This window comes from Apium graveolens, chromosome 6 (assembly GCF_009905375.1).
Source record: "Apium graveolens cultivar Ventura chromosome 6, ASM990537v1, whole genome shotgun sequence".
Taxonomy (NCBI): domain Eukaryota; kingdom Viridiplantae; phylum Streptophyta; class Magnoliopsida; order Apiales; family Apiaceae; genus Apium; species Apium graveolens.
Genome location: NC_133652.1, coordinates 263,158,324 through 263,170,248, shown reverse-complemented (window position 1 = coordinate 263,170,248; position 11,925 = coordinate 263,158,324). Strand labels below are relative to the sequence as shown.

Here is an 11,925-nt window from a genome sequence, read left to right as displayed (position 1 = left end):
CATCTTTCTTCAGTTTATAAACCCACTTTAGGCCTATAATTTTCTGATCGGGTGGTAGCTCTGTGAGTCTCCATGTCTCATTTGCTTCGATGGAGCTTATCTCCTGTGTCATTGCAGCCCTCCACTTAGCATCTGTTACAGCCTGTGTGTAGTTAGCTGGCTCATCTATTCCCATAAGATGCAATTCCTCTTCATCCAAAGCTTGGTATATCTCTCTGACTGATTTAAATTTCTTTGGAGTCGAGCTGTCATCGTAGTTTTCCCGATCAATTCTATCCGTAGAGGACTGAAACGAAGAACTTGATGTATGTGTTTGGGACTGTGAACTTGGAGTCTGAATTGGCATACATGTTCCACTTTGATCACTGCTTTCACTACAACTGTCAGGTTCTGAGCTATGATTGAAGTCTTCAGACTCTATGGTTTCATGGTCGTCTGGAGTTACACCTTCACTCGTTTCAAACATACTTGGAAAAATAAGTGTTTCCTGTGTGTTTTCTCCTTCTGTGAGTGAGCTCCAAGGCCATTGCTTCGTTTCTTCGAAAATCACGTCGCGGCTGACCTGAATCCTGTTCTCCACTGGATCATATAACCTATATCCTTTCGTTCCTGGTTCACATCCCAAGTTGACCATTCTTTTACTTCGATCGTCAAGTTTTGTGTTATGAACACTTGGCGTTTTCATATGTGCCAAGCAACCAAAAACACGCATGTGACTCACCTCTGGTTTCTTGTTTCCCCATGCCTCATACGGAGTCTGATTTGTCAATGCTTGTGTAGGGTGTCTGTTGAGGATGTATACTGCATTTCTAACTCCTTCGGCCCATAGTTTGGTTGGTAATTGCATTTCTTTCAGGCTGCTTCTAGTCATCTCTACAACGATTCTGTTTCGACGTTCTACAACCCCGTTTTGTTGGGGTGTGTAGGGTGTCGTGTAATTTCTCTGAATTCCAGCTCCCTCGCAATATTCTCTAAAATCACTAGAGTTGAATTCGCCTCCTCTGTCGGTTCGAAATATCTTGATCCTTTTCCCAGGCCCATCATCCACCAAAGCTCTAAAATTTTTAAAAGTCTGAAAAGCCTCGTCTTTACTTCAAAGAAAATAGACCCACATATATCTGCTAAAGTCGTCCACCAAAAGAAAGAAGTATCTGTACCCAGAGTTAGTTGTTGGAGAGATCGGACCGCACAAGTCACCATGTATAAGCTCGAGAACCTTGGTTGTACTGAACTTAGCCTTGTGAGGGAACGCCTTTCTAGTCTGTTTTCCCATGAGACATCCATCACATACTTGACTCAAATTTAGAGTCTTTGGCATCCCTTCAACCATCTGGAATTTCGACATGAGGGCCATAGCCTGGTAATTGACGTGCCCGAGACGAGCGTGCCAGAGTTTTGAAATCTCTTCTGCCTTGGTCATCATGCATTCATGTTTGTTTGTGTCGATGATAATTTTGTAAAGGCAATTGGGAGATCGCTTTACCTTCATCATCAGTCGTTCTTGGTCATCGAAAACTCTTAGAAATTCACCCTTTAACTCCACTCTATTTCCTGTTTCAGATAGTTGACCCAAAGATATAATATTATTTTGTAGACATGGAATGTAGTATACCTCTCGCAATGTCTTTTCTTCTCCATTTTTGTACAGCATCTGAACAGTTCCTTTTCCCTTTATTTCCACCACTGAGCCATCTCCAAATCGAACTTGGCCAGCAATGCTCTCATCAAGTTCAGTGAATTTGTTTCTTGCACCCGTCATATGGTTGCTCGCACCATTGTCAAGGTACCAAATGTTTGATTTACTTGCTCCGTCTCCATTCCTTGGCAATTGGTGTGAGTACACTTTATCTTCGTTCAGTAACAACTTTGATTTATCATGTTTAGCAAGAAGTAAGGCTGGTTCGTCGTCAGTCATGATAGCCATGTTAGCCTCCACTTCTTGTGTTCCTCTGGGTTTCCTTGGCTTCCTGCACTCTGAGGCAAAATGACCATAAACATTGCAATTATAGCATTTGATGGTGCTTTTATCGAATTTCCCACGACCTCTCTGTTTCATAGCCCTCTCGTCACCACTCCTTCGTTTCATCCACTCTTCACGTGTGAGCAGCAGTTTCTTCTCATCCCCTTCTCGTCTCATCCATTCTTCCTCCGTTAGCATAAGCTGTTGTTCTTTGGTGTCTGTCTTTCCCTTGACCCGTTCTTCATGCGCTTTGAGCGACCCAACAGCCTCCTCTACTGTCATTGTTTCCATATCGCCAAATTGCTCCAATGTGGAGGTTATTTGCACGAATTTTGCTGGGACTGCACGGAGCAGTTTTTTGACGACATACGATTCTTCCATCACTTCTCCTAAAGCCCGAATATTTGTAACCAATCCGTTCATTCTCAGGTGAAAGTCCTCAATTTGTTCATTATCATTCATGCTTAACATTTCGAATTCAGATTTCAAAGTCTGAATTCGAGCCTTCTTAGCTCTGTCTGCCCCTTGGCATAGCGTCTTAATCATATCCCATGATTCCTTTGCTGTCTTCTTGTTGGCAATGGAGAGCAGTACGTCTTCAGGTATTCCCTGGTAAATCATCGCCAGTGCTACCTTGTCAGCCTTTGCTAGTGCTGCCTTATCTGCCTTGTCAGCCTTCTCCTCAACAGTTACTTTGGGATCACTTAGCTCGATAGCAGACCATACTCCCTGGGCTTGCATCATGACCTTCATCTTAAGCGCCCAAGCCGTGTAGTTACTCCTTGCCAGCATTGGGTAGCTTAAACCGTACGATCCTCCTCCTTTAGCTTTGTTCACCTCCATCTTTGGTGTTATACGTCAGCCAAGACCTCCTTTGCTCTGATACCACTTCTTGTTCTTTAACAATGTAAACTGATTTGATTAAATGGACAAGAAAGAAATGCCAGAAACGTTGTATTGGCTTATCTTATTTTTAGAAAGAGTTACTGCTATTTTAAATACATACAAGCAGGAAAATTACCAGCTAAAACTTAGCACACGATATGAGGAGTACTCCTAAACAAAAGCAACTACTATTGACTTATTCTGATTCCTAACATTATGCTGAAATAACGGACTAAATCAAATAAACAAAATACTTCCAATATTAAATAAACTTTGAGATTAAATTCAACAATTACAACCCCATATTACATCCATGGAAAACCCCATGGTTTTTTTCGATATCACCTTCAACGGTGAGATGTTGGGTCGCATCGAGATGGAGCTATATGCAGACATATGTCCCATTACAGCCGAAAATTTTCGTGCACTCTGCACTGGCGAGAAGGGGATTGGACGTCAAGGTAAGCCCTTGCATTACAAGGGTTCTGATATTCAGGTGGAGGTGGGTACAAGCAGTATTATAGAAGGCGATATTTATAAAGGAGGCAAAGGGGAGTCTATCTATGGTACCAACTTCAATAATGAGAATCAAGTGAAAATTCACCAACTTGGTTCTTTGTCAATGTTCAACGGAGGAAAAGGGATCGGATCACAGTTCATAATTTCTCCAAATGTAAGCCCAAGTAACTACCAAAAAGATTACACTGTTTTTGGATAAGTTGTGACAGGCATAGATGTGTTGAATACTATGAGGAATATTACTACATCTAAAGCAGCAATCATCGCAGATTGTGGGCAGATCATTACAAAGGTGTCTGACGAGAAGGAGGTTTTCTTTGATATAGCAATAGGTGGTACCAAATCTGGTCGTATCATAATGAAACTTTTTGATGACACGGCTCCAAAAACGGTTGACAATTTCCGTGCACTTTGCACTGGTGGCAAGGCTATTGGCAAGACATCAGGCAAAACCTTGCACTACAAGGGCACCACTTTCCAACATATAATCCCTGGAGTCATGTGCCATGGGGGAGATTTTACTCTTATGGATGGAAGTGGAGGAGAGCCTATTACCGGGGCTGACAAGTTCCTTTCTGAGGATTTCGAGAAAAAGCACACTGGACCTGGAGTTTTTTCTATGGTGAATACTGGAAACGGAGCTAACGGATCGCAGTTTTTCATTTGTACAACAAAGACAGACTGGTTGGATGGAAAACATGTTGTGTTTGGAGAAGTTGTGCAAGGCATGGATGTTGTCAAGGCAATGGAGAATGTTGGATTGCCTGATGGAACAACTACTATGCCCGTAACAATCATTGATTGTGGTCAGATTAAGTTTGATTATCCTGAAGAGACTATTGACGAAGAGGAGCCCTATTAGACCATCTAAACTCCCACACATATATTTATGCCCTGAGAGGATGGTCTTTAATTATAATTTTTTTCTTCTTGTTTTTGTGTTTCTTTACTCCGTGAGCACTAATAAGTGCTATGCTTACTAGCTAATATGATGTAACTTGAATTAATAAATAATATGCAACATATTGTTTTAGCATTATAAATCAGTTGTAGCAGAGTTAAAAAAAGTGAAGGCAGGATCGCCTATTATCCAGGTATATCTACTTGTAAATTATTCACTGTACCTTATAGAAGACTCTTGTAATATTATGTAAAAAATTATACTGGAACTGAAGGGCCTGGAATTTGTCAATTCTAAATAGTGGAATAGAAGCTAATGAATTGCATTTCTACTGCTACATATAATGCAACAAAGACAGATTGGTTGAACAAAAAATAGGTTGTGTTTGGACAAGTTGTTCAAGGTATAGATGTTGTTAGGGCCATATATGGCGAATGTCGGATTCCCAGTTATGTTAGCAACTTTTTATTATTGTAGAAAGACAATAGATTTAACTTTTAATTACTTAATTAACTGAATATACTATATATGCTATACCTATAGAGTTTTTTTCAACTTATTATTGGTTAACTTTACGATATATAGATATAGGTGTATGTGTATATGAAACGAAGAAAACAAAGTTGCTGCAGAACCTCTGTTCTTATTTATCAACTAGGGCAGTTGCAATACATATATATATAAAATTATGCAGAGAAGAGTGGCTAGAAATTAGCACCCAGCTTCCTAAAATATAACTACTGCTTAACGCTTATTTCCAACTGTTCTACTAAACTCCCTAAATCACGTGAAGAACCAAATCAAACAAATTACTAATAATAGTAATGGAAATAACAGCTAGTTTAGATTAATAAACCAACATTCTCCCCTTTAATCTAAACCACTGTCTGAAGATCTCGAACACCAAGTAACTGCCTCATTTTTTCAAACCTTGCTGTGGGTAGCGCCTTTGTCAGTATATCGGCTCGCTGCAAATCTGTGTTCACGTGCTTAACCACTATATCACCGTTCTCAACACATTCTCTTATGAAATGATAACGAATATCGATGTGTTTGCTGCGTCCGTGGAACACCAGGTTTTTGGCTAAATCAATCGCAGATTTGTTGTCTATATATATCACCACTGGTTCGATGTACTTACCTGTTACCTGACTCACCATTTTCCTCAACCATATGGCCTGGCAAGCTGCTGCAGTAGCCGCCATAAACTCAGCCTCGCATGATGATAAGGCTACACTTCTCTGTTTCTGTGATGCCCACGTTACTAGTCCTTCATCCAAGTAGAACACCATACCTCCTATGCTTCGACGATCATCAACATGGCCAGCAAGATCACTATCAGAATACCCAGTCAACAGTTCACTGCCACTACCCTTTACATAAACCAAGCCATAATTTAAGGTACCTCTGACATAACGGAGGATCCGTTTTGCTGCTAGTTCATGCTTAACAGTCGGTTTCTCCATGTATCGACTTACAATACCAACGGAGTAAGCTATATCTGGCCTCGTGTGAACTAAGTATCGAAGACCTCCGATCATACTCTTAAACCGAGTGGTGTCAACCCATTTTCCGCCTTCATCTTTGCCAATACTTTCTTTTGGGTCCATAGGGAATTTAACCACATTACAATTCCACATACCAGCTCTGTCTAATATTTTCTTTGCATAGGCTGCTTGTTTTAATCGGATTGCACTCTCTCCTTGTTTTACTTCTAGTCCTAGATAGTACGATAACTTACCCAAATTACTCATCTCGAACCTTTCACTCATCTGATTTTTAAATTCTTCTATGCCTGCGAGGTCTGTCCCTGTAACCAAGAGGTCATCAACATAAATAGTGATCACTAAGACATCACTGCCCTTCCGTTTTGTATAAACAGCATGCTCGTAGGGGCATCTCACAAAATCTAGTTCCTCTAGATATTTACTTAGATTTGAGTACCAAGCACGTGGTGCTTGGCGCAATCCGTAGAGTGCCTTAAACAGTTTGTAAACAAGATGTTCCTGGCCTTTCTTGACAAATCCTTCCGGCTGCACAACGTAAACCTCCTCAGCTATTTCGCCATTGAGAAATGCCGATTTAACATCCAAGTGATGTACCTCCCAACCATACTTTGCAACTAATGCCAACAGGATTCTTACCGTCTCTAAGCGTGTCACAGGAGCGAAATTTTCATCGAAGTCTCTCCCTTGCTTCTGTACATAACCCTTTGCTACGATCCGAGCTTTGTATTTGATAATATTTCCACTAGTGTCTCTCTTAGTTTTGAAAACCCATTTCAGGCCAATAGCCTTCTGTCCAGGTGGGAGTTCAGTCAATTTCCAGGTTTTATTTTTCTCTACAGCCTCGATTTCACCTCTCATAGCCTCTCTCCAATTATGTTCAGTAGCAGCCTTTGAGTAATTTGTAGGCTCCTCTACTCCTGCTAGCATGAGCTCATCCATATCGATCTCTTGGGTTTCATCATAGATTTCGTTCAGTGGTCTGTAACGCCTTGGCCCACTTTCCGTGTCCTCCCCGTTATTTATCGAATTCGCAGATACCGGAGAAGGCGTGTGTATAAACTCATTATCTGCAGAACTTGAAGACGTGTGTATAGACTCAGCATCTGCAGAACTCGATTCTTCAGATTCTTCAGAAAATGAATTAGGTGACTGCTCACCCACATGGTGTTCTTCTTCAGGATCTGTAGTTAGCCCCATCACAACAAAAGTATCTCGAGATCCCTCGTTCCGCTCCATGTCATTCTCCCACTGCCACGATTTATTTTCTTCAAATACCACATCACGACTTATATGAACCGTGCGTTGCTCAGGATCATATAACCTGTATGCTTTTGACCCAGGCTCCTTGCCTAAATTAATTACCAACTTGCTTCGATCATCTAGCTTTGTTGTGTGCACGGAAGGAAGCTTCATATGCGCTAAGCAACCAAAGATCTTAATATGCCCTATGTCCGGTTTAATTCCTGACCATGCTTCATAAGGTGTTGTACCTGTTACAGCTCTTGTTGGCAACCGATTCAGCACGTAAATAGAATGTCGTATAGCTTCTCCCCAAAGTGTTAGAGGTAGCTGCTTCTCCTTTAGAAAACTCCGAGCCATTTCAAGAACTGTTCTATTTCTCCTCTCGACTACACCATTTTGCTGGGGCGAGTATGGTGCAGTAAAGTGTCTCGTTATACCCTCGTTTTCACAATAATTAATGAACTGTTTAGACATAAATTCACCTCCCCTATCAGTTCGAAATGTTTTTACCTTCCGCTCATCCCCGTTTTCAACTTGTGCTCGAAATTTTTTGAACGCCTCAAATGCCTCATCCTTGTTTTTCAATAAATAGCCCCACATTACTCGACTATAGTCATCCACCAGCAAGAACAAATACCTATTCCCACCAGATGTCGCTGGAGAAATCGGTCCACACAAATCACCGTGAACAAGTTCTAATACCCTGCCTGCACTATAGCTCGCTTGTCCTGGAAAAGATTTCCTCGTTTGTTTTGACATTAAACAACCGGTGCACACATCATTTTGCAGTTTAATTTCGGGCATACCATTTACCATTTTAGTAGTACTCATCAAATTCATGGCATTGAAATTGACATGCCCAAGTCGTGCATGCCAAAGCCAAGCCTCTTCATCACTTTTCGACAGTAGACACTCTGAAATTCCATTTTCTATGATAATCTTATACAGACGATTAAAAGACTTTCTTACCTTCATAACCAGTCTTCCATCCTTGTCATAGACCCATAAATGTACGCCATTCATTATGACTTTATTTCCATCCTCCGCCAGTTGCCCCAAGCTAATGATGTTATTGCACAATAGAGGAATATAATAGACATCTTTCAATAACTTCTCCTCCCCATTTTTACATTTTAAACTGATGGTTCCTTTCCCTTCGATTAGTACCGTAGATCCATCTCCAAATTTTACTTTTCCCTTCACATTCTCATCTATCTCTTTGAACTTGGATAATTGTCCCGTCATGTGGTTACTAGCACCGTTGTCTAGGTACCATAGATTCGATCTTCCTTGGATTGCCTTAGCATCTTGTTTCAGTTTTGGCACTACCTGCTCCTCATTAATCAGCATCACTTTTTGCTCATCCTCGACTCGTTCCATCATTAGCAGTGCTGGTTCATCGTCCTGCATCTAGGTCATATTCACTTCCCCCTTATTTTCTCTCTCTCGCCTTGGCTTCTTACACTCTGCAGCAAAGTGACCAAAACCCTGACAATTGTAACACCTCAGTCTTCCTCTATCACGACCCCCGCGTCCAAAATCCCTGCGAGGTTTTGATCCAGATGAGGCTTCTCCCCTGCCAGTTCGCTTAAGCCATTCTTCTCGAGTCAATAATAACTTGCCATCTTCCTTTTCTTTCTTAGACCATTCTTCTTCAGTCAACAATAATTGTCCACCACTCTGTTCTCCTGATCCTCTCAGACGCTCTTCGTGAGCCTTCAATGAGCCTATCGTCTCCTCAACAGTCATCGATTTCAAGTCTCCAAATTGTTCGATTGTAGAGGCTATCTGTAGAAACTTAGTAGGAACTGCACGCAACAATTTTTTCACAATATACTCTTCATTCACCTCTTCGCCCAAGGCTCTTATATTTGTCACCAAACTATTTATTTTCATATAAAAATCATCAAGCGGTTCCGATTCTTTCATACTCAACGCATCAAACTCAGCCTTAAGGGTTTGAATTTTTGCTGTTTTTACACGATCGGCTCCCAAACACATAGTTTTAACGGCCTCCCAGGCATCCTTCGCAGTCTTCTTTTCAGCGATTGATAACAGAATATCCTCTGGAATCCCCTGATACACAGCCGCCAGTGCAATCTTGTCTGTACGGTCATCCACCACCGTCTTGGGGTCATCTTTTTCTATCGCTTTCCACACTCCATGGGCTTGCATATAGACCCGCATCTTAATCGCCCATGATGCATAGTTACTCCTGGTTAACATGGGATATGTCAACCCAATTGCTCCATCCTTTGTTTTATCGTTTCCCATCGAATTGGACTTAGGCATATACTTTGGCATCCACCGTAATCACCTTGCTCTGATACCACAATATTGGTTAACTTTACGATATATAGATATAGGTGTATGTGTATATGAAACGAAGAAAACAAAGTTGCTGCAGAACCTCTGTTCTTATTTATCAACTAGGGAAATTGCAATACATATATATATAAAATTATGCAGAGAAGAGTGGCTAGAAATTAGCACCCAGCTTCCTAAAATATAACTACTGCTTAACGCTTATTTCCAACTGTTCTACTAAACTCCCTAAATCACGTGAAGAACCAAATCAAACAAATTACTAATAATAGTAATGGAAATAACAGCTAGTTTAGATTAATAAACCAACACTTATCTGTATCTCTCATACAGCTATGTCACTCATGACAAATATTAGTCTGTTTCTTTAATCAGCTTGTGCATGAAATAAGCATACTTCACAAGTTTGACAACGTAATTTTAACTTGATTTCATCTTATTGACCTTCTTAAGTATTCTGTTAATCGATGGCATCACTACGCCAACTTTTCTGATAGTAGGGGATTAAAAGAGGGCACGCAAACATTCTTGAGCTTCAAATCAATTTCACTACTAGATATATTACAAAAGACATCGGCTGTAAATTTCAACTGATGTCTTGCATATTTATACATCAGTTACCTTAAGTTTGCGGTTGATGAATGCCCTTTTCAACATCAGTTTACTAGAAAGAAATTATGTAAGAGAATAGTCCTTTTAAACTGAGCATTGTTAAATGCAACTTTTAGGCTATGTTTATTTCGTGGAGAAATTATATATATAATTTGGAGAAACATTGAGCAACGGATAATTTGTAATAAACCGTGTTTATTTCATAGAAAAACAAAAATTATAGAAGGTTTAATACTGAAAGATGCAACAAAGGAGTTATAAGCATCAAACTAAGGCCATGAATTTAGTCCTCATGTCCTGATACAATATTCAAAGATACCTCAGCAAATTCTGGGGGAATTTGGATTATGTCATGCACCTTTCACGTATCGAAAGGTTATGGAAGTAAGCTGTGCGCTGATTGTCAACCAACGTCTTTGTTTGTAAGCATCATCGTCTACGGGTTTTACTGCTACCAAAGTTGCTCCAGTTTATCGAAAAACAGTGTGGAAGTTTTATGGCATTACAAAAGCAATTGTCTCCATGGCTTGTCCGCGGCTTCGAGACAGCATGAATAAGGCATCTCCCTGACTAAGGATAATCATCCGCTACCAGCTGTTTTTCTAATCCGTGGACGCACGTATAGCCGTGGTTCACCCCAAATATTGGACGCATCCTTGTCCCCTGGATAAGGAGCCCCTACCAGATTACAAGACAAGTGATCCCAAGCTTTTGGGTGCAAAGTGCAGGATACTCCAAAATCTCCCAACGAGGACACCCATTGACTACAGAGACAGAGCTCCCAGAGCACACACCAGAATTTACCTCACATCCCTAATGAGGATACTCATAAACTACAAGAGGAGGCCTTCCGTTCAGGCATACCCCTGGAGGTCTATGACCACAGACACCGCCTTTCTGTGGTTGCATTATAGGAAGAAGTTCTTCAATAGAGTACCTGCAGCAAATACGTTAGTAATAATAATCTCCATCTTCCTTGAATCATCCACAAAATTTGTCCAAGTAACCATGTTGAAACCTCATCCAAACCATCGTTCTTCCTAGGGCGCGCCCTAAGACCTTCCATAGGTGAGGGGTCAACCCCTGGAGAACTAATCAAAATCTCCCTTCCAACAACAGGGCGCGCCTTCCTTTTCACATGAGGGAGCGCCTCCAACATCTTCAGGCATTTAACCAACAGTTTTTCATAAAATCAGGGCGCACCCTCCCCTATTTAAAGGGGCGCGCCTATTATTTTAGCAAAAAGGAAACTTGACTTGTCTTCTTCTTAATTTTTAGCATACATATCTCAATTTTGTTTACTCTATCTGATTTTGACTTGAACAACATTTATAACAATTTTGGGTATAACAGTTGACACCCTTTGATGGGTGCCAACCATTGCTCTAACAAAATAAGAAAACGTTTCATACATACATCATAAATGTGATTTAGATGTAAAATTCCACGTTTTGATATGTTCTCTTCAGTTGAAGCTATAACAACATTGTACAATGAGTTATCTGGTGTAAATTTTATGGTTGAGATCAGTTCAAGATTAATACCATTACATGTATGCCACCTCTCTGATTCGATTATGAATCTATATAATTTGCATACATTTTTATGATATAATCTGGTGAGCATGTCATATGTGTTATAAATAAACTATAAAATGTAGAGTAAGAAATGGAGAAGGAAAGAGAGAGATATCAAAAGTATTATTACTTCTTCTGTGATTGTTCAAGTACAAATGAATAGGCGAAACTTCTATTTATAGTAGAGCTTTATCAACTATACTAAGATAACTTAATAGGTAAGTTTTCTTAGTCAGGTTAACAAAATCTTGTTTTTCATGACAAGCTTCCAATATTAAATTAAGTCTTTCTTGATAAGTATCACGAGTCTTCCTTAGTAAGTATTGTGAGTCTTTCTTAGTAAGATTTGACAATCATTATTATAACACTTCCCCTTGATTGTCAAATGTGAGTATC

At 40.2% G+C, this 11,925-nt stretch overlaps 1 protein-coding gene across 1 annotated transcript; it reads left to right on the top strand.

Moving 5' to 3' along the window:
- Nucleotides 1-3,158: 3,158 nt before the first annotated feature.
- Nucleotides 3,159-4,226, top strand: LOC141665975 (peptidyl-prolyl cis-trans isomerase CYP19-2-like). The gene is made up of 2 exons (XM_074471962.1): nt 3,159-3,528; nt 3,574-4,226. The coding sequence occupies exons 1-2, from the start codon at nt 3,159-3,161 to the stop codon at nt 4,224-4,226; spliced, it is 1,023 nt and encodes a 340-aa protein (XP_074328063.1).
- Nucleotides 4,227-11,925: the final 7,699 nt, after the last annotated feature.

Bases quoted from the DNA above. Each gene is read 5' to 3' on its own strand.
- LOC141665975 (XM_074471962.1), top strand. From the start codon at position 3,159: ATGGAAAACCCCATGGTTTTTTTCGATATCACCTTCAACGGTGAGATG. The intron at 3,529-3,573 runs GTAACTACCAAA...AAGTTGTGACAG, and splicing joins TTCTCCAAATGTAAGCCCAA to GCATAGATGTGTTGAATACT.